The 21,894-nt window shown below is 48.0% G+C and overlaps 1 protein-coding gene across 15 annotated transcripts in view; it reads left to right on the top strand.

The window, feature by feature from the left end:
• The first annotated feature begins 10,680 nt into the window (after positions 1–10,680).
• PCNT (pericentrin) overlaps positions 10,681–21,894 on the top strand; it is a 118,040-nt gene continuing 106,826 nt past the window's right edge. For 9 of the 15 annotated variants that reach the window (XM_074189869.1, XM_074189865.1, XM_074189857.1 and 6 more), the window contains exons 1-4: positions 10,681–10,748; positions 12,182–12,415; positions 14,810–14,986; positions 21,089–21,238. In XM_074189869.1, the coding sequence (XP_074045970.1) occupies positions 10,692–10,748; positions 12,182–12,415; positions 14,810–14,986; positions 21,089–21,238 (618 nt within the window). In that variant the 5' untranslated portion in view covers positions 10,681–10,691. The remainder of the gene's footprint in view (positions 10,749–12,181; positions 12,416–14,809; positions 14,987–21,088; positions 21,239–21,894) is intronic. The other 6 variants (XM_074189871.1, XM_074189863.1, XM_074189870.1 and 3 more) reach the window with 4 other exon arrangements.

Genomic DNA, 21,894 nt, shown 5'->3' with positions numbered 1-21,894 from the left:
ATGACCCAAACTTTGGAAATCATCTACTGCAAGAAACAAGGTGTTTTTTGACAGGCTCAGCCTGCCGAGCATCACCTATTTTACCTGGATAGGGGATTTCAGGAGAAGATATTGTTGGACAGAGAAGAAGAAAGGTGTGTTTGGAAAGGGCTCATAATCTTCAACGTGTCCCATGGGTCCTTTTGAGTTTGCTTCAGAAACTTTGGGAGCCCCTGAGAGAGTGAGTTCCTGTCACCTTTCCTGGAGGGAAGCCCAGTTTTGGACCCCTCAGCCTAGCAAGCAATCAGAGCATGGAGCATCCAACTCACTATTGCTGGGTATACAAATGGAATGCCTCGGATGCTTTCCCTGGTCCTCACTGTTAGGATAAGGGCAATGTTACTGTTCCCTCATCCCTCTCTCCATCACTGGCCCTGAAGGTTGAAAGTCCACTTTTCAGAGAGAGCAGCTTTTCCCCAAATCCAGCCCTATTATCCTCCTGCCAATCCAGTCACTACTTTCCTTAGAAATCTGGTAGGTGGGAGCACATCCCTAATCAGTGAGAAAGTCATTAACAATCTTCTCCCACTATCATACTCCCAACAGACTCATAAGAGTACAGGCAGTGAAAGAGATCATCACCAGCCAAGGAACAAAGGTTTGATAGATGGTGATGAGAATTGTGATTTAAGAAAGAAATCCCTAATAAGGCATGGATGCCCAATTCTTATTTTAAAAAAGGAAAATGGGGAAATTGTAAGGAATGTGAGCTGTTTGGCTTCCACAAGAAGGAAAGGGGAGGTCCTTAGTTTACCTTACTGCCTGTGATTGTACAGCTACCTGAGTGCAAGACAAAGGAATTGACCTGAGATTAGATCAGGCCTGAGATTAGATCAGGCCTACCCCAGTTGACCCTACCCCTAGGGTCTGTGTCCTTGTCCTTTGCACCTACCTGCTCAGTGAAGTTCATTGGTATTACTGTTCACTCCCCTGTGCTCATTAGTATGATGAGCAGGCTGGGGAAAACACACAGGAGTGAACATGTTCATTAGATTTTAACCCTGAGGAGACAGTTAGGTGGTGCAGTGGATGGAGCACTGGCCCTAGAGTCAGGAGGAACAGAATTCAAATCCAGCCTCAGACACTTAACAATTACCTAGCTGTGTGACCTTGGGTAAGTCACTTAGCTCCTACCAATGATTGGCATCAAGGGGAAGAAGAAGTCTTTCAAACTCCATATAAGACTGGACATTGTCATAATCCATGGCCTTCTCTTGCTAGAAGAGATAGTCCTTCTTTGCAAAGAAGTTAATAAAAGCCATTTTAATCAAAAAAAAAATCTTCTCCTAAATCTTTTTCATAAATCTTTGGAAAAATGGCCCCAAGTGAAGCACATAGTCTTCTCTCTGTCACTAAGTCACCCTACCAAGAGTTAGGAAATGGAACCTGGGCTAGCTCCCAGAATCTCAGCATGCTGACCACTCAGTGGAGGATGATGAAGGTGCTTTTCATAGGATCCAGTCTTAGGTTTACTTCCTCCCATGGAGCTTGTGAGAGTTGTCCAGTCTCATGACTGTGATCTGGTTTCATGACTGTGGCTTCTGGGATGGAAGATCAGTTTCTTAAGGCTACGTAATGACTCCTAAGGCTGAGGGCACATACGGTGCTCTTTGGAAGTCATTTTTTTTCAGTCTTTGCTTGAAACTTTTTTTTTTTGGATCAGAGTATAATTTCTTATGATTTGTGGAAGCACACTTATTTTTATTTTTCTAATTATATGCAAAGATGGTTTTCAACATTTACCTTTTTGCAAGCTTTTGAGTTCCACATTTCCTCCCTCCATTCCTTCCTTCCCCTTTCTCCTCCCCAGACAGCCAGTAATCGGATGTAGGTTATACATGTATGGTGTTGAACATATTTCCATATTGGTCATATTGCCAACACTTTCATTACAGTGGCTATACTAAAGAACCTTTGCTTCAGAAAGAAATTGAATTGAAAAGCCTGGCCTTTATTTGTATCAAGATGGATTTTCTGGAGTTTCTGGTAAGCCCAGGCCCTTTTCTCTCATTGAGACTCCTAGAATAGTCTCCTAGGGGGTTGCCCTGCCTCCAGTCCATCTGTCACAGCTGTTGATCTCCCCCGGGGCATAGGTCTGATGATGTCACTGTTCAAAGATAAAATATAAAATAAAAAATAAAATCCAACCCAACCTGGATTTGCCTTTATGCTGATGTCCCATACATGTCTCTAATATGCAATCACTGTTCTAAGTCGAGCAGGAATGAGCTATTCCATCTCCCATTCCCTCAAATGCAGTGGATAAACAATAAAGGCTTATCCATAGGAGTAGGTATGCTAAAAACTAGGAATACAAGCAAGCTAGGGTTCCTGCCTTCAAGGAGTTCACAGTCTAATGGGGGAAGACAACATACAAGAGAAAACAGAAGTCTGGAGAGCCCAATGGAGAAGTCCAGAGGAGGGGGAGCAAGTGGGAAGTCAAGAGGTCACCCAGAATATATTCCCTCCTCTTCACTGGCTTGGTGAGTCACACACCTCTACTGCCCAAACCATTCTTGATCTAGCTCCCAGACCCCCAGCTGACCATGGTTGCTCCTTTCTCAAGAGTTCGAAGAATGCTATGTCTGCACTAGATGTCTCCTCAGCTGGTCTAATTGGAGCAGGTGTTGGTTAGTAGGCAAGTCTACCTCCCACATAGAATGTCAGGTGGTCATCTAGCATCAGTAAGATGCCTACTATGTGACAGCACTGGGATGTAAAAGGAGACAGGTCTTGCTCTCCAGGAGCTTACAGTCTAAGGGTAGACACAACATGCAAACAAATACAGACAAAGCAAAGGATGACAGAATGGTTGCTGTTCATGTTTGTCAGATATGGATCCAGATATAGGTCAGGACCCTGGATATAGTGGGAGATGTTGGCCTTTCTGAATTAAAGTCTTTCCTAGGACTCAGACTGAGGCAGTGCCTATTCTTCAGAAATAAAGGCTAGGCATGAAAGAGGAGAGGCAAAGAATAGCCATTTTTACCTAGTCCAAAGGAAAAAAAAATGAGGGTTAGGAAATTTAGGACCCTCAGGATTTCTGTTCTAAACAGAAACATTGATTGTTGGTCACTCAGTGTGGGAGCCAGAGTGATCTGGGGCCAAATACAGGATAAATAGGAAATAATGGTCTGAGAGGAACCTCCCAGATGACTGAGGCTTCCATGAGATAATGTTTGTAAAACACTTTGCAAATCCTCAAGTGTCAAATAACCTAGAACTATTCTTCTTCTTCACAATTCTTAGTAACTTCATATAACTGACATTGCCATATCATTGGGTCCTTCACAACCCTTGTTTCCTGAGATACCTGTAAGAGTCTTGTGGCAGCAGGAGGAGGAGGAGAGGAGGAAGAGCCTGGGTCCTTCCAGCCTTGCTGAACTGCCTCCCATTTGGGGCAGTGTTTAGTTTTGGAATCCTGGAGCTGAAATGATCTCAGATGGAGTTTGGTTCAAGTTGACCTCCTTGCACTACCCTATAAATGGAAAGACTCTCTAAAGGAGGAGAAAGGATTCCATGAGGACAGCAGCGTAAACTGCCTTGTGGGGGGAGTTCGAGGCAATGGAGCAGGAGTGTAGAGGAGCCGTCAGGGCTCCTTCCACAAAGATATCAGGGTCACTTTAGGGAGATGTGAAGGCTATAGTATTAATAGACTAGGGGTCATCTAGGTGGTACAGTGATACAGGGCTGAGTGTCGAGTCTGGAGTCAGGAAGAATCCTTTTCCTGAGTTCAAATCCAGCCTCAAACACTTGCTGCTGTGTGATCCTGGGCAGGTCATTGATTGTTTGCCTCAGTTTGTTCCTCTGTAAAATGAGCTAGAGAAGGAAAGGACAAACTACCACAGTATCTGCAAAGAAAATCCCAAATGGGGCCATGAGGAGTTGGACCCTAGTATTGATGTTTTCTTTTATAGAATCAGACTCCCAAGAGATTATAAACAGAAGTGATGTTGTTTGCACAGTTTGAGTTTTTCTGTCAATGTGTAGTTGTGTATCTTGTATATTGAACATTTCTTTTGTGGAAAGGAAATAAATAGCTGTCCTATCTCTGATTTATAGTATACAATAAATATTTATCCATTCTCCTTCTTTGGGGAGAGCCTAGACCTGAGCCTAAGCTTTAAGTAATTTTCCCAAAGGCTCTGGGGTGGAGATATAATGAGAAAGAAAAAAATTCCAGGAGACAAAAGAAGCTGTCTGGCTTTTGGAGGTCAGACTACCCTGAGATTGCCCCATCTGTGTGCCTAGATCCAGAGATGAGGGCTCAGTGTTCTAAGTCCTTGATGGGCTTTGAAAAGGATCTGAAACCTCATCTGTTTGGGGGCTCCATCCAACAGTGCTGATTGAAAGCCATATGTAACTTCACCCCAATGTGGCTCTTGCTCATCAGTCCTCCCAAGACAAAGAGGATTCATTCCTACTTTGGGAAGCCGTTCTCAGGGCCAGCCCTCAAGCTGGCTGTCAAATTGTCTGACACATGTGACCAGCTCACTTTCCTAGCCCAAAGCATGCATCTGCTGTGGCCAACTAACAACCTCCAGTCAGGAGTGTCTTGTGGGCCACCGGGTCAGCCAACCACAATTTTTATTTTTTTGGACCTTGGTCCATGACTCTCAGGCATTCAGCATCACCAGAAGACAAAGGGCAAGGAATGCTAAGGTTAGGGCCAGGGAACAGCATGACTCAACTCAAAGGCAGTCAGACCCTTGCTCTTCATCCTTGGTTCTGGGTTGAGTAGGTTGTCCAGTCTGGATCCTGGGCCCCCTTCATCTAATGAACTTTTCTTCTGTAACCAGTCTCTCTGAACAATAAAACTAAGTTCACCTCAAGATGTGATAAGAAAAGGTCCCTCCTTCCTTTCCCAGGAGTGCCAGGGGACTCTAAGGTGTGAAATGTTGCATATGCCATCAGTATGGTTTACCTACTAAGAAGACAAGAGTCTGCACAAGGAAAGATAATTACAGAATATCGTGAATGAACATCCTCTGTGTATACCTAAGTATCCCCTTCAGGGGTCAGCCGGGGCTTGACAGAATTGCTATGATGCATAAGGATGGTTACTGAACACAGATACATACTATGGGGAAATTTCAGATCAGATATAGGGTTTGTTGGACAGTTGTTATCAATAGAAGGCAGGCAGTATGAGACACAAAAGAACAATGTTACAAAATCATCAAAGTTACACATGGGTTCCTTAAGGAGAAAGTCAACATGGAAAAGTTTAAGTTAAATGTGCTATTTACTGGTCTAACATTTTCCATTCCCTAGCATTTCCATGCATCAGTATCATTTTACATTTACTGGATTGGCTAAAAAGATAGAAGGGAAATGGGACAAATGCTGTAGAGGATGTTGAAAAATTGGGACATACTCATTTTGGTGGAATTGTGAATTGTTCCAACCATTCTGTAATGCAATCTGGAATTATGCCCAAAGAGGAGTTAAATTGCCTATAACTTCTGACCCAGCAATACTGTTGAGGTAGAGGATATAGGTTATCTCTTGAAAGAATTCAGACTCAGACTTTCTTCAAGTCAAACAAAGAACATTTATTTGGTGGACTGGTTTCCCGAAGGAAGACAGCATCTCAACTAAGGAGAGGGTGAGCTTTTAAGGGGGAAGGAAGATGAAGGAATCAGGGACATGAAGATGAGAGGCAATAGCTCATAAACTTAATGCTTTCAGGCTAGGGCAGGGATTTTTTGTCTTTAGATAGGGGGTTTGTCTTGTGCCTGGGAGCAGGGATTTACTGAGTCCTTGTCAGGAACCTTCCCAGAGGCTCAGTGACTTCATCAATACTATTACTAGGTCTATTTCCAAAGATGATTAAGGGAAAAAGGAAAAGAACCTGCTTATAGCAGCTCTTTTTATGATGGCAAAGCACTAGAAATTGCAGGGATGCATGCCCATCAATTGGGGAATGGCTGAACAAGTTGTGATATGTGATTGAGATGGAATACTAGTGTGCTACAAGAAATAATGAGCTCAAAGATGTTAGAAAATCATGGAAAGATGAGCACAAAATGATGAACAAAATAAGCAGAACAAAGGAAACATAAACAGTATTATATACAGTGACAAGAGTAATGTTTCAAGAACAACTTTTGGCAAAGAAAGATGATTATATTATAAAGATCCAAATTAGTTTTTTTTTTAGGATTTTTTTGCAAGGCAAATGGGGTTAAGTGGCTTGCCCAAGGCCACACAGCTAGCTAATTATTAAGTGTCTGAGACTGGATTTGAACCCAGGTACTCCTGACTCCAGGGCGGGTGCTTTATCCACTGCACCACCTAGCCGCCCCAATCCAAATTAATTTGTAAAGGACATATGAAGAAAGCACATTCTGCATCCAGAGAAAGAACTGATAAATAGAATCATTTTACATCTATATGTCTATGTATCTATACAATTATGATGATGATGTTGTTTGTTCTTTATTCTTTTTATTTAGGTTTTTGTTTTTTGTAAGGCAAATGGGGTTAAGTGGCTTGCCCAAGGCCACACAGCTAGGTAATTATTACGTGTCTGAGACCAGATTTGAACCCAGGTTCTCCTGACTCTAGGGCAGTGCTTTATCCACTACGTCACCTAGCTGCCCCTGTTCTTTATTCTTAAAGAAAACCATGCTGTCAGGGAGCTGTTGTCATGACCAGCACATGAATTGGTTTGGGGGGAGGAGGGCTATGCTAAGTCACCAGCCTCACTTTCTTCACTTTCTCTTCCAGAGCCATCTGGGTCCAGTGCATGAAACAGAACAAGTAGAGATGTCTTTGATGTGAGGCAATCAGGGTTAAGTGACTTGCCCAAGGTCACTCAGTTACAAAGAAATGGTCACGTGTCTGAGGTCAGATTTGAACTCAGGTCCTCCTGACCCAGGGTTGATGCTCTATCCACTGTGCCACCTAGCTCCCCTATGTCTCACATAAACACACACACACACACACACACATAGATACCCTATCTAAGTCTAACCCTAGCCATTTCTAGGATGGGAGAGGGGGAGGGAAGAAAGAAGAGGGAAAAATAAGTTTACATGATAATTTTTTTTTGCAAGGCAAATGGGGTTAAGTGGCTTGCCCAAGGCCACATGGCTAGGTCATTATTGAGTGTCTGAGACTGGATTTGAACCCAGGTACTCCTGACTCCAGGGCTGGTGCTTTATCCACTACATCACCTAGCCACCTCTAAATTTGTTATAAATTTGAAGGGACAAGTTATGTCTAGCAGATGTGTGATTTTGTGCATAGTCATGTTTTTATTGTTCTATGTTATGGGAATATTTTTAATCCCATAAAATAAATGATGTGATATTAAAAACAAAGGCCAGCAGTAAAACTGTACAAATCATTACCCATATTTCTTATAGAAGCAAAGTAGTGACTTTGAAAAGAAGCCCTACCAGAAAGGGACTCTTTTTTTTGAGTGTCTTCCTGGTGACAGAGAACCTGGTCCATCTCCACTTGGTTATTCTGTCAGGTAAAGAATCCTTCTGAAGCACCCTGTGTCTGACAGTGGGCTACCAGGTGGGCTTCCAGTCAAGCCTGGGATTTCTGAGATTCCTGATTGTGGAGAGAAGGCAGCGCCTGACCTGTGTATCTGTTCAGGGGATGGTTGAGTTAGTATTAAAGACTGAGGGAGAGCCAGTCAGATATGATGCAGAGGAACTATTGGGAATATTCCAAGCTGACTTTCTGCCTGCAAAAACTGTGCTATATTTTTGTTGTTTCCTGCCTCTCCTTGAGCAGACAGAGGCTATCTCACTATTCTGTATCAGCTCAGGACTTCCCTGTAGCCTGTATGGTGTGCCCTATTTGTCACACCCAGATGTGCACCAGAACTATCTGGTCCTTGGCTATTTCTGACAGGATTCCCTAACCACTATCCAATCTCCACCCCCCCCCCCCCCATCCCCAGCACTAGGGCCTCTTGTTCCTTTGCTCCAGGGTAAGTAAACTTGATGTCCCTGCTGATTCTGGGGCTCCTGTCTCATGAATTCATCACTCTACCAGAGCCAGGCTACTCCCAGAGGAGGAGGAGGAGGCGGGGGAGGACTTGGAGATAGCTGGCTCACCTTGTCTCTAGGCTTGCTCTCTCTTTCCTGGCTTTTTGGTCTTATCCAATTCTGTTTACTGGGCTGGAACCCATGGATTTACTGACCATCTGATGTTGGTGTAGGTGTAAGTAGCATTGGGTGGGGAGGGGAAGGCTGAGCTGGTAAGGGCCATCTGCACCCTTCAGAATCACCAGGGATGTGACGATGACATTCCCATTGTTCTCTCAGGCCAGAGGGATATTGGATGGGGGCACACAGACATAACTTTAGCCCAATATCTGTCTCCAAGCCCAGTGAAGAGGATGCCCAGGCTTGTGGCATCACACAAAATACCATTTAGATGGAAGCCTGGTTGCCCAGAAGACAACACACCAGGGCTCCAGCTGTCACAGCACATACATTTTAAAGAGGGAATGCTGATGTTTCATTGGGGTTGAGCAGACTGATGAATTTACATACTCAATGACCCAGAGTTATGGGGGACAGATAAGCTTGTTATACTTCCCCAAGTGGGCCAAATTCCAAGAAAACACTAGTAAGGGGGGTGGGGATAAGTAAAAGTTTCTATAGAGAAAGCACAGCAAGCCCTGGTGACCTGGGAGGGAGTAGGGAAGGATCCCTCCTACTCCAGTGTGGTCAAGGGACTCACCAGAATTGTCTTATCTCAACATTCTTTATGTGCTTCAGTGGGCCAGATGGTTCTGGTCCATGTCTGGGGTGATGAGTTTGACAAGAGGTATGGGGATGTTTACTAGACATAGCATCTATGGTATGGGGAGGATTTCTGACTGGTAAGAGTATGTGACGTATACTTTATATTTCTTCCTTAGGGATATGATTTCTCTGTCATTACATTCAACTGAGATCAATGTAAAACATGGAACCAATGTAAACACTAACAGAGTGCCTTCTGTGGGGGGGTGGGGAGAGGGAAGCAAGAATGGGGGAAAAATTGTAAAACTCAAAATAAATAAAATCTTTCTTTTAAAAAAATATTTTATTTTCCAACATAAAAAAAAGTTATGTGAGATAGCCTCGATCTGCTTAAGGAGAGACACAAGTATGTCTTTCAGGGATGTTAGAAAATATAAGATAGCTTTTATAGGCAGAAAGTCAGCCTGGAAAAGTACGGGTGGGATGATTTGTTTCCTGGCCAGGTAGCACCAAGCACCTCTTGCACTGCCCAGGGGCAGGACTGTCCATGGGAGTGTTCTGAAGCAGTTTGGGGAGTAAACAGCAAGATTGCGTCCCCCTCCCCACAGTCACAAGTCTCCGGCAGGTTGACTTCAGGTGTTGCCAGATTTCACGCATGATCTTACCGGCCTCATCTAGAACCATGGGGAGGGGGTCAACCCCGCCCAGGATATCCAGCCTCCGAGCCAAGGCACAGTGATTCACTTATCCCAGGGCAGGGTCTCCTCAACACTTTGGAAGGGAGAGCCAGGTGAACCAGATTCATCTTGTCTGCCACGCACTGCCTCGGGGACTTACCTGGCAGGCATACAGCCTTTGGCTAAGGCCTGATGCTGGGCATCTAAATGTTGGGAACAAAGAGAAGCCCCCCCGCCAGCGGCAGGCCCGGGTGGCACAGGTTGAGGGCAGGGCAGGGCTGGGCAAGGAGCGGCTCCCGGGCAGGGAAGGCCAGGGCGGAGCCGCCAGGCCCCGTGCGGCTCGTGGTGGGCCGGGCCGGGGTCACTCGGAACGCCCAGAGGAAAGGCTGGGCTCTGAGCCCGCATCTTCCTCCGGGCAACCGGGTGGTGGCACAGTGGGTCTCCTGGCCCGGAGCCGGGGAGAGGCGAGTTCCAATCCTGCCGCAGCCACGCGCCAGCCGCAGGCGCCCGGGCCCTCGCCTGACTCGGTTTCCTAACCTGTAAAACGAGGGGGAGCCGGCAAGTCGGGCCGGCATCTTCCTCAGATATCGGAACGAAATGTTCACCCGAGCCGCAGGAGCGCGTGAGGGCGCGGCCTCGGGGGAAGGGCGTCACGCGGGGCCTCCCCCGGCGCTGGTGGGGGGCCACCTTGGAGCAGGCCGAGCCCCCCGGCGGGGGCCGCCCCTCAGGCCGGGGTTCCCGGGCTTCGGAGGCGCCGCCCCGCCGGGGCCCCAAGTCCGGGCCGCCGCCTCCGGCCTTTTCCCGCCCGCGCTTCTGATTGGCCGACGCGGCCCGGCGGCGCAAGGCGGGCCCTTTGAAATGGGCCACACAGAGAGCGGGGCTGGGCGGACGCCCGGAGCTCCTTGGCCGATGCTTTTGGAGGGGGCGGCGCCTGGCGGACAAAAGGGAGGAGAGAGGCGGAGGAGCCTGTCCATCAGGGCTCCCTCCGCGCGCTTGGCCGGATGGGGTGGGGCTCTCGGAGCCCGTGATTGGCAGGGTGGAGGCGGGCGCCGTGCTCCGGTTGGCCGGCCGAGGCGTCGCTCAGGGGAGCACGCCGCCGCCCGGGGGCGGGACGCGGCGGGGAGGGCCCACGCCGCGCCCCGCCCGCTGGCTCCCGGGCAGTTACGGGGGCGGGGCCGGAGGGGGCAGGGCGGCGGCGGCGGCGGCGGCGGCGGCGGCGGGCGCTCCTGGGCCGGAGCCCCGCGCGCGTCCCGGCCGGGCCATGGAGAGCGACGAGCGGGACGAGCGGCGGCGCAAGGTGGAGGCCGGCCGGGCCAAGGTAGGGCCGGGCCCGCCCTTCGCGCGGGCTCCCTGCGCGCCGGGCCGGGGAGGCCTCGGCCGGGGGCTCGGGGCCCGCGCCCGCCCGGAAGCCTCGCCCGCCCGGCCGCCGCCATCTTGAATCCGCCGCTCTTTCCTCGGCCCCGCCCCCGGCCCGCCGGCCAATCCGCGCGGGGAGGGGGCGGGGCCCTGCGCGGGGCCTCCGGGCCTCCCGGCCTCGGGCGTCGCGGGCTGCGGGCCCGGAAGTGCCGGAGCCCGCGCCGGAAGCCGGGGCGGGGGGCGCCCACTGCACACGCGGGGAAACTGAGGCCCGCCCCCGAGGCTGGAGGGAGCAGGCAGCCCCCCAGCCCCGGGACCCCCCAAAGCAAGTGTCTCCCGGGCACCCCAAACCGAGGAGGCGGCCAGGCGTGGGGGGCGCCCGAGCGGGCACAGCCCGGTCTGGCCAAGGGAGGGAAAGGAGTGAGGCCCGGGGAGAAGGCCCTGCCCCGCGGGTGGTGCCACAGCCGCACAGCGCCTCCTCCGGAGCAGGCATGCCGTGCCAGCTGTGGCTGCAGACCCCCGAGGCCCTCGTGTGCCTGGGCCCACGGGGACCGATGCCCAACGGGCCCATGTGCAGACCGTGGCACAAAGGCGTGCCCCCGAGTCACACACGGGCACGGAAGGAGCCCGGCGCCGGCCGTGGCGGCCTCGCAGCCCGGGGGCCCGGGGGCCCCGCGGGTCACCTCCACGTTTTTGTGACTGAAGCGCTCTCGGGCGTCTGAAACGTTAGTGGAAAGTTCTGAGTAACTACAGGCGTCATTGAAAAGACTGATTGAATCTCAGCCAGAGGAACTAAGGAGAGATGGGTTGTGATGGGTGACATTGTGGGGAGGTCCCTGGGGCTTTGTGAGCAAGGATAGTTCAGAAAAATAGAGCATCTTCAAAGGAAGAGAGGAAATTTGACCTAGCTTAATTAATTTTTTGCTATTTCTGTACCTGTATCTTAGAGTCTAGCTAGGAAGTTCTATAGATTTTCTGCTTTGGGGGGGGCCGGGGTGGGGGGCAAGAGAGTAAAAGGAACAGATTTGTCTTGTGCTTTATTTCCGTTCCTTGGTGACGTTCGCTGCTACTTAATTTCCTGCAAGTGACCGAGGCTAGCAGGCCACTGTGTCAGCTGGCCCTTCATTTCTTTGAGGATGTTAGGGCCCTAATAGATTGCAGACTTAGATGTCATTTTAGTGCAGACTACAATCTGCTGTGCCAGTTGTGATGCCTTTGGTCAGGGGTGATACCTTGGGACAGAACGAGCCTCAGTAGCCAGGGAGTCCCAGTGTATTTTTATGGACAGTCATCGAGATCCTCCATGTCCTCATCCTCAGGTGTGTTCACTTTGTGGTCTTGTTATGTTTTTCTCACTTACCTCTGTCTCTACTATTTCTTAACCTTCTTGTGCAGCTTGCTCAATTCCGACAAAGAAAAACAAAAGGCGACTGTACGAGTTCGAAGAAAAAGGCGTCGAAGAGGAAGAGCGCGGCTGTCCATGCGTCTGTCAAGGAGGAGGAGGAGGAGAAGTGTGAGGTAGCGACCCCAGACGCCGACGCCACGCTCCCTTTGGACCTGGGACAGAGCATGGAAAGCAGAACAAGCGGTGACTCCACAGAAGGGGAAGCCAGTGCCCTGGAGGCCAAGGTGAAGCATTTTGAGGAATGTGGTATGGGGCTGTTGTGTCTTTGCTGGATGTTCACCTGGTGTTGTTGTGATAGTGCCTCTTGTTTTAACTCACTAATCTCCGTGTTTGGTCTGTTTTTGGCTGCCACAAGTGGGAGGATAGGTTTCTTGTTTCCAAAAGGTGAGTGACTGGCATTCTCTTTTCCCTATCTAGGCTACATGGTCAATTTTGAGAAGCTCTTTTAGGCCAGGTCCTTGATTGTTTTGATAGTTGGAGAGCATTAACCATTCCAGTATGGTTGGGTTTCCCCCTAATTCAAACTGAGATCTAGAGGCTTTCTTTGTCTCCCAGTGGCCTTATCCTCTTCCATTTCCCACTCATCTTACTGCCCTTGAAATGAATGAGGACAGTGGCCAGGTGTCCCACGGGGCTATTGATGTAGACCTGGCTTCAGGGGACTGACTTCTTCCCAAGGGCAAAGGTGACCAGCATCACAGTAGATGTACAGGAGGAGGAGGAGGAAGAAGAGATATGTGTTACTTTGTCCAAGATGCTAGCAGAAGGGAGAAGTCAGCCAGTTGTGTGGGGAATGTGCCAAGGATAACTACTTAGGGGAGTTCCTGAGTTAAGGGGTCAGTCTGAGCTTATTGGGGAGCCCTGGGTCTGAGGTCGTCAGAGAGGACACCTTTTGTGAGATTGTCTCTGGGTTTTTCATGGAGCCCAAGTGGACCATGGGACTGCCCATGTAAGTCATGGGAGGTGGAAGGTCAACTCAAATCTTGTAAAGAGAAGCCTTAGGATTTTTGCTTTTTAAAAACAGTAGGTGGTGAAAACAAAATTATGTATTTTGAAAATGCCAAAGAAAAATAAGAAAACATTTTAAGTGCAGAACTGTTGATAGCATTCTGAAATGAAAATGACTGCTTGTTATTGCAGTCTTGCTATTCAGCGTATTGACGGCAACTCGTTTTTGTAATTTCAGCCATTTTGAACTTTCACTTCTTTCCTTTTGTCTGTGGTAGTTTGCAAGTAGTAGCTGTTTGACAAGTATTTGTAGTTAGTTTGATCTCTAGAGAGGTCCTTTAAAACCAACATCCTTGACCACCTATCCATGATATATAAAAATTTTCCTTTATTTTTCTTTGGGAAATTCAGGAAATCAGTTTTGCATTGGCAGTGCGAAAGTGCGGGTCTGTAAAAGACACTAAATGCCTTCATGTCCTGATGCCAGCATTTGGCAGAGAGGATGTGCCCTGGCCTTCCACTATATGGAAACTTGCTCTTTCCACTTGTCTATAGGGAGCCACTTTGAGCAGGCCAGGGATTGCATTGACTTTCCTCTGCTTTCTTCTTAATCCTTTCTTTGTCTCTTAATTGATAAGGCTGAGAGGGTGCTCTCCAGTTTGGGGACACAGAAGAAGCCAATTACTGAATTAACTGTAAAGGAACAAATATTTGAAATAAGGACAATGGTTGTGCTTTATGTATTTGGGGTGAATGCATCTGAATGACCCTGGAACATTAGGGTTTTGGCTGGTGAGTAGAATGATTAGCTGATCAGCTGTTTCTCATCTCTTCACATAGTTGTCTTGGTCCTTGGCTGGTTTTCTACATCTGTGAGGCCCCAGCAGGTAGAGAAGGGCAGGGAGCCTCCTCCTGGCTTGCCTTGTTGCCATTGGGGCCTTTTGTCTTCTTCCCAAGTGTGCCCTCCTTGGCAACCCCCAGCCTGGTGCCTTGGTGGGAAAGGGGCTAAATGAAGAGAAGAAGGGAGCATTGGGGTGTTTGATTTTGGTCTGAAAGTTGAATTTTGCTATTGAGAATGGAGTATAAGACATTTAAAACCTATTTGGTTTATTATTTATTTGTTTTTAAAAGGTTTTTTTGCAAGGCAAATGGGGTTAAGTGACTTGTCCAAGGTCACACAGATAGGTAATTATTAAGTGTCTGAGGCCGGATTTGAACTCAGGTATTCTTGACTCCAGGGCTGGTGCTCTATCCACTGCACCACCTAACCGCCCCAATTTGGTTTATTTTTTAAAATTTCTTTGAAGTGTCAAAAAGGACTTGGGACTATTGAATCAATGGCTTTTATTAGTCTTGAAGTTTTCTTAGATTTCATGTGTAAAAACTGTTGAAGAATTGTAGTGGGCTTACTTCTAGGCCTTGGACCACAATGAATAGAAGGTCCCATCTTGGCTGCCTTCTGTCTTCCAAAATTAGAGCCCTCTATAAAGTTGCCACTGTATTATTATTTTCCCCAATCATTTCTGCAGAATTATTTCTCAAACTCTTAGATTTTCACAATGATGAAGCCAAATAGTCTCAATACGGAACAGGTGCTGGGGCTTTCTCTAACAGCGCCACTAGAGAAGGTTGTCAGCTTGTGTTAAATGGTGGTGTCTTTGTCTGTACAGGACAGCAGATGGTCCTTAGCCACAGACTCCAGAGAGCCAGAAGTCCCCGGGGCTCAGATTAAGATGCTGGAAGAGAAGCTTGCAGGCAAGCAGGAGGACATGGACCTTCTGATCCAGGAGGTGAGCAAGCTTCAGGGGCGGCTGGCCCAGAACTCTGAGGCTGCTCAGCTGCAGCAGGTAGGAGCTTGTCACCCCAGAGGAGCCCAGGGAGGAGGAGAGGCTGGGGATGAAGGCCTGTTGACTGGAGTCTTTCATATTGGTTTTGGAATGAATTTCTTCTGAGTCTTCTGTTTCTCTGACTGTAAGCTCTTTGTAGGCCAGGACTGTTTTGCTTGCATGGTTCTGCCCCCAGGACTTAACACAGTGCAGAGAGTCAGTAAACAGTTGTTCCTTTCCTAGTTACCTTTGGCACCAGCTGCTATTGAAATGAATTTGCCTTTTGTGCATCAGGCCTGGATCAACCCAAGTAGTCACTTCTTAAATGGGGGGCTCCCAGGAGGCTACTGTAAGTGTGGGCCAGTTGTCTCACTTTTTTGTCTAAGCGTCTCATCTGTTTTGCTAGCACCAGAGGGCAAAGAATGCATTTTGTTTTGGGGATCATTTTCCCCTTTTGTGCCTTCAGTGGACCCTGGGCTAGGCTCCAAGTCTTCCCTCAGGGCCAACTTGGCTGTAGAATGAATACCTCAGTCATAGCAACTGGGGAGACTGTTTCTGGAAGTTGAGGGATGGTGACATTCATGAGGGAGAAAAATGTAGTTTCTTGGTACCACAGGTGCTCGAGGTGCTTTGTGTCCCTGGCACCTGTTGATGGGGAGTCTTTAAATACTGAATGTCCTGAACTGTTCAGAAGAGCTGACAGACCTTTTTGCATGATAAATGCTGGTGTGGAAAAAAGTGAAGTCCCCCCAAACAAAATGAAAACCCACCAAAACCCTAGTGAGAATGAAATAGCAGGTGAAGAAGACTTGTGAGTCCTTGCTTTTGTGACTCCTGACCAACTTGTGGTGGTGTTCTGTGGCCTAGCCCCATTGCTCAGTACAGGGATTCTGTCACTAGACATGCCAGTCTCAAGGCCACCATTTGTAGACAGACCATCTCCAGTAATCTGGATCCATGTCTGATCTCTGGACCCAGGGGTCTCCTGAGGAGAAAATGAGGCTGGTGACTTAGCAATCCCCTCACTCCAATCCAATTCACTTGCTGGCCTTGGCATCATGCTCTTCTTTAAGAAAGAAAGATGGGGTGGCTAGGTGGCGCAGTGGATAAAGCACCTGCCCTGGAGTCAGGAGTACCTGGGTTCAAATCCGGTCTTAAACACTTAATAATTACTTAGCTGTGTGGCCTTGGGCAAGCCATTTAACCCCATCTGCCTTGCAAAAAAAAAAAAACCCTAAAAAAAAAAAGAATGAAGGACAATCCTCATTATTATCAGACTTCTTAAGTTACCCCCCAGCCCTGGGTAATCTATTCAAAGAATTTGTCCCCACCCAACACCAAGCAGAACACCCTGGCTTTCCCATTTGGGTGGGTTCTGAACCAGAAAATTAGTACAATATATATATATATTTTTTTAGGTTTTTGCAAGGCAGTGGGGTTAAGTGACTTGCCCAAGGCCACACAGCTAGGTAATTAAGTGTCTGAGGCTGGATTTGAACTCAGGTACTCCTGACTCCAGGGCCATCCTTCTATCCACTGCGCTACCTAGCTGCCCCCAATACTTTTATCAGTAATGGTCTTCAAAGAGACAGATTTTTAAAAAAGAGATCTTTAAAATCAAGACTTTAGGAAAAAAGGGGGACAACTTTGAATCTCTCTAAATCATTGGTTATTAATAATCATTTCTCTCACCCTGTCATTGCCCTCAAAGGATAGAATAACAAAAAGGAAAGTGAGGAAGGAGAGAGGCAGGATTTGCAATACCAGTGGTTGATATCTAAAAAAGCCCCTCATCCTTGGTAAAGAAGGCTTCAATGATGAGCTTTCTGGTGATGTCAGGGGCCTGGCTATCCCTTATCTCCTTCAGACAAAAATGCCTTTAAATCACATAAAAGTCACCCAGGGTATAATGAGCAAAAAATATTGTGATGCAAAATGATTGTTCACATATACAATTCAAGTTGCCAGGTTTTTTCTTTTTACAGAAATGCCTGTTGAAATAATGCTTCCTCTTTACCAAGTTCTATGCTCAGCTCCAGGGGTCCAGGGAGGAGAGCCAGGCAGTCCCTACTCCCTGGCCACTGGCATTCTAATGGAGGGATCACACACCTGCAGCAGGGCAGATGGCAAGGCCACAGAGACAGGCTGTCTTTTCATTTTGACAGTGCCAAAGACCAGGGGGTATGGACTAAGCCACTCAGAAGGTGGAACTACCTTCCTCCTGAGACAGTCCCTAGGCCTCATCCCCCAATCCTCCTTTCCTTTTTCCTGGATGACGGACTCTGGCAAGGGAGGATTACAGGTTCAAGTTCCACCAAAAGGGAGTTGAGATCACAGAAGGAGAAAAGGATGAATTTAATGCCAAGTAAGACTCACTGAATGAGCCAGCAGAGAGACTGAGGTTCCATCCTCCTGCAGCAGATCTCCAGAGTCATGGGCTTTTCAGGATGGAACGCCAGCCACATTCTGCTGTCCTGCTCTCCTGCTCCAGCTGAAATTCAGTGCCGAAGGAAAGCAGCCCAGCCAGTCTGAGGTCATTTTGAAGATAATTAGTGTGATTTTCTGAGGGCAGTAAAAAGAGTTACATACCCCCACATGCAGGAGTAATCCAAAATAAAATGCTTTAAGAAATGCCCTGAAATTTGAGGTTTATAAGATGAAAAAGATGCTGTAAACTTCCAACTGGCATTGACTATTCAACAATAAAAAAAGCCTCAGCTGTTAACACTTCTCCCCAGAGCCTCATCATCCAGACCTTCAAGCAATTTATATAGTCTGAGAGGTAGAAGAGGTCCCACAGATGGTTTTGCAGCCTTTGCTTAAAAGAGCCCCTCTAAGGAGGCTGCCCATTAGCCATGCTGGATCAGTTCTCCTCTCTGTGCCTCTGGGGCAAGGTCCTCCTCCCCAGGTTAGTTTGGAGGGCTCAACATACCCACTCCATTCTTGTCTGGTTGGCTTCCTCTGAACACACTCTAGTTTATCAGGGTCCTTCTTACCCTGGTGTCCAGAATGCCACACCAGGGTGAATGTAGGTCTGGGAAGCATTTCCTTGTTCTGGAAGTTGTACAGTCAGTTCTAAAGTTCTCCACTGAGAACTTCAGGATGTCTCAGTATATGACTCTAGAGGAGAAAGTGTGAGCCTGGTGACTTAGCACAGCCCCCCTTCCAACTCAGATCTAATTCATGTGCTTGTAAAGGCATCACTTCCCTGATGTCATGGTCTTTGAGAATGAAAACAATAATAGTGCCCCTTGTTTTACTCCATTGGCGACTGGGAAATGGAGTAAAACGACTGTGTCCTTGATCCTATACATGATGTCTTCAGCCATGTTATCAAACACCTTCAGTGATGAGGATGAACATGGCCTCAAGGTCAGCTACTGCACTGGTGGGAAATTCTTCAACTTGAAAAGGCTCCAGGCCAAGATCAAAGTGGAGGGAATGTTGATTGTTGATGGTGCCCTCAATGCAGCCTCTGAAGTGGAGATGCAGCAAAGTCTGGATTGATTCTCTCCTGCTTGTGCTCATTTTGGTTTGAACACCAAGAAAACCCAGGTGCTCCATCAGTCAACACCACACCATCCTATGTGGAACCATTGATGACAGCAATGGAGAAGTGGACAAGCTCGCTTCCCTTGCCAGTATCCTTTCCAGGGAGGTTCACATGGAAAATGAGGATGACATTGCCAGAGCTAGTTCAGTATTTAGGAGGCTCTGAAAGTAAGTGTGGGAGAGAAGAGATATTAGAGTGACCTCCAAACTGAAGGTCTACAGAGCCATTTTGCTGCCCTCATTGCTGCATGCCTGTGAAACCTGGACAGTCTACCAGCACCATGCCAGGAAACTACATCGCCTTCATTTAAATTGTGTTAGGAAGATTCTGAAGATCACCTGGCAGGAGAAGATCCCAGACACTGAAGTCCTTTCTCAGCTAAATTGCTTGGCATTCCAATATTACTACAGGGGAGCACAACTGCTATGTGTTGGGCATGTTAGAATGCCAGAAATGTGCTTGCTAAAAAGACTATTTTATGGAGAACTCCCACAGGGCAAGTGCTCGCTAGGGGGTCAGAAGAAGCAATGCCAAGACACCCTGAAGGTCTCATTGAAGAACTTTAGAATTGATTGTACAGCATGGGAGACCCTGGCAGAGGGCCTCCATATGGCATGCACTTATCAGTGAGGGGGCTGCCCTTCATGAGGAAGGCAGAATGGAAGCAGCTCAGAGGAAACATGTCAAGAACCCACCCCAGGTGTTCACATGGACACATGATTGTGCCCAACCTGTGGTAGGGCATTCCAAGGTCCTATTGGTCTGATCAGCCATAGTCAGACGCACTGTCATTTGGTCTTCTTTGATTTCAAAGGACAAGAACCACTGGTACCCACAATCTTGTTGGGCTTGTAGTGCACTGGTACTGCCAGATCCTCATAATGACTGCTTATTTCCTGTATGTACAACTGCAAAACTACAGTTAGACCTAGTGACTTTTGTCCTCAACCCAATGCTCAAGGTCACCAAGGTTCTTGTAGATCCTGATTCTGTCAGCCCTCTGTGGGGAAGCACCATCTCTCACATTGTTATCTATGGATGTGGCGATGAGTATCCCTCTCTAGACTTTTATCTTAGAGTCAAGCATAGATTCCTGGGGAAGAGGCCTGGAGATCTGTCAGACTGACCCTGCTCTTGGACCAGTCTAATTCAGCCCCAGAATCCAAGGGCTCTCTTAGTTGTTTAGTCAGCAAGCACTTAATAAGCATCTACAATGTGCACCTATAGGTACCATGGTAAGAAAGGCAAAAACAAGGCTGCTCTCCAGGAAGGTGCAGTCTGGTGGGTGAGGCTTACCAGATATATGAAGGTAGACTGGAGGAGGTAGGATCAGAGGTGGACAGGTGAGGGAGCAGGACAGCATCAGGAATGCCTTGGAGAGCTTTCAGTGCCAACCAGAATCTCATAGTGGGTCCTCGAAGTGATAGGAGGCAGATCTATCTTTTAGGAAGGTTACCTTAGCTGAGGAAAGGAAGGTAGACTGGTGGGGGAAAGGTTGAGACAAAGGCTGGGCTGGAGAAGGTGGAGGACTCAAGACCTGACCACTTAGTGAATGTTGTGGAGGAGTTGGGCTAGTTTCCAGGTGGTGGGTCTGCGGGTCTGAGAGGACCACAGTTTGAACATTCTGGAGGGAAAGAGAATTCAGTATTCTGATAGTTCAGTGTTTCTCAGGGACAGGATTATATCCTCGCTGAGAAGTGAGGAACAGTATCCAGGGACTAACATCCCAACTGGAATTTCTGAACTTCACGTAGAGCCAGAGACCTCTCGGTGGGCCCTGGCAGATGCTGCACAGACTGACAAGAGAATCAGAAAGGATCGGATGGTCCAACTCCATGGGCAGTGCCCTGTCTGCAGAGAGAGCCTGAGCAATGGTCACTTTTAGGGCGGCTGAGGAGCTGGACCCTTCCCCTGTGTGGAGCAAACTGCTCAAGTCATTGAGGGATCAGAGTTTTGAAGAGACCTTGGGGAAATGGGGCAGATTGAGTTACTGTGCTTCTTGCCCAGAAGGAGTGGTGGGCTGGACCTGGGACACACTGGGCTCCCAGGAGCCCTCAGTTGGCTGAGTCATGGAAGAGGAGAGCCAGGCCATGGAAGGAGACTCCTGGAATGGTCTGGGACTTGACCCTGCTGGGAAATGATGAATGGCTCAAGGACATCTGGGGATCAGAGGAAGCTTCTCCTGGGCCTCAGCTTTGAGGAGGTGAAAGAGTGTCCTGGCAAAGAAAGCAGAGGGCACAAAGCCTCCTTCCAAGGACACTGTGGGGGTCCAAATGCCTCTTTCTCTTGTACAAACTTGGGAGAAGCATCTGATGTATTTGGTTTATGTGTGCTCATCCTGGCTAGTAGAAATAGCAGACCAGATGACCTCGGAGTGGAGGTTGTCCCACAGGGGATTTGGCCTGGGCGGGTCACGAGGGGTGGGACTAGTCCAGGTGGGCTCCTGGAACCTTCCATCAGGGAAGGCCCAGGCCTGGGACGCTGTCCTTGGTTGTCTGAATGTCTTGGCCCTGATGCTAGCTGTGGTCTGGACTGAAAGAGCTTTACGTTCTATATTGGCCCCTTGGTAGGAATTAGAGACGGCAGTCCAGGAGAGAAACAAAATCATTGTGCAGCTGACCAGTAACCTTCAACAGGAGAGGCTGAACCACAAGTATGTCCAGCAGGAAGCACTGCTCCTGGCCAATCAAATGCATGCTATGCAACAGCAGTTACAAGAGGTAATTTGCTATAAACAGTCATTCTGTGTTGCAGAACAGCATTTTAGTTTATAAGAAAATCTTGAGCTCAATTACTGTTTTAGAGAGATCATTTTCTTTTGAAAAAGTTTTGGTTTGGAGACTATAGGTATGAAAAGGTGCTCCATTTAGTGGTATGGATGGCACTTGATTCCCCTTCCCTCTCTTCCTGGGACACTGAGAGCCAGAGGGACTTCCCCAGCCCACATGTGGCAGGCTCAAGCTCAAGGCTTGAAGCTGGCCCTCCCTGCATGATGTCATGCTGGGCTGTGGCCAGGCCTCCGAGGCCAGCCCTGATGGCAGAAATCCTAGCTCAGATTTCTGCAGCCCTGAAGGCTTCCTGAGCACTTACCAAATACTCCATCCTATGAGGTTGAGGCTAGACTTAGTCCTATTTTCCCTCTTTTGTATATATAATACTGTTTCTTCAGTCACTTGCTCCTCATCTTTTTAAGGTGACTGTTCCCGGCTGTCTCTCTTCTCTTCATCCCTGATTCCTCTCCTCTTGTTTGTTATCCCTTTTATTTGGAGTTTTGCTTACTAATTTCTTTCTCCTGCTTTTTTCTGATAGTAATTCTCCCCCTTTTTTCCTTTTAGTAACTCTGAACCTATTCCTGCCTCCTTCCCTTCAGCTCGTC

This window comes from Macrotis lagotis, chromosome 5, assembly GCF_037893015.1.
Source record: "Macrotis lagotis isolate mMagLag1 chromosome 5, bilby.v1.9.chrom.fasta, whole genome shotgun sequence".
NCBI classification, from domain to species: Eukaryota; Metazoa; Chordata; class Mammalia; order Peramelemorphia; family Peramelidae; genus Macrotis; species Macrotis lagotis.
Note: the sequence above shows the minus strand (reverse complement) of the source record. Positions and strands in the feature narration are given on the sequence as shown.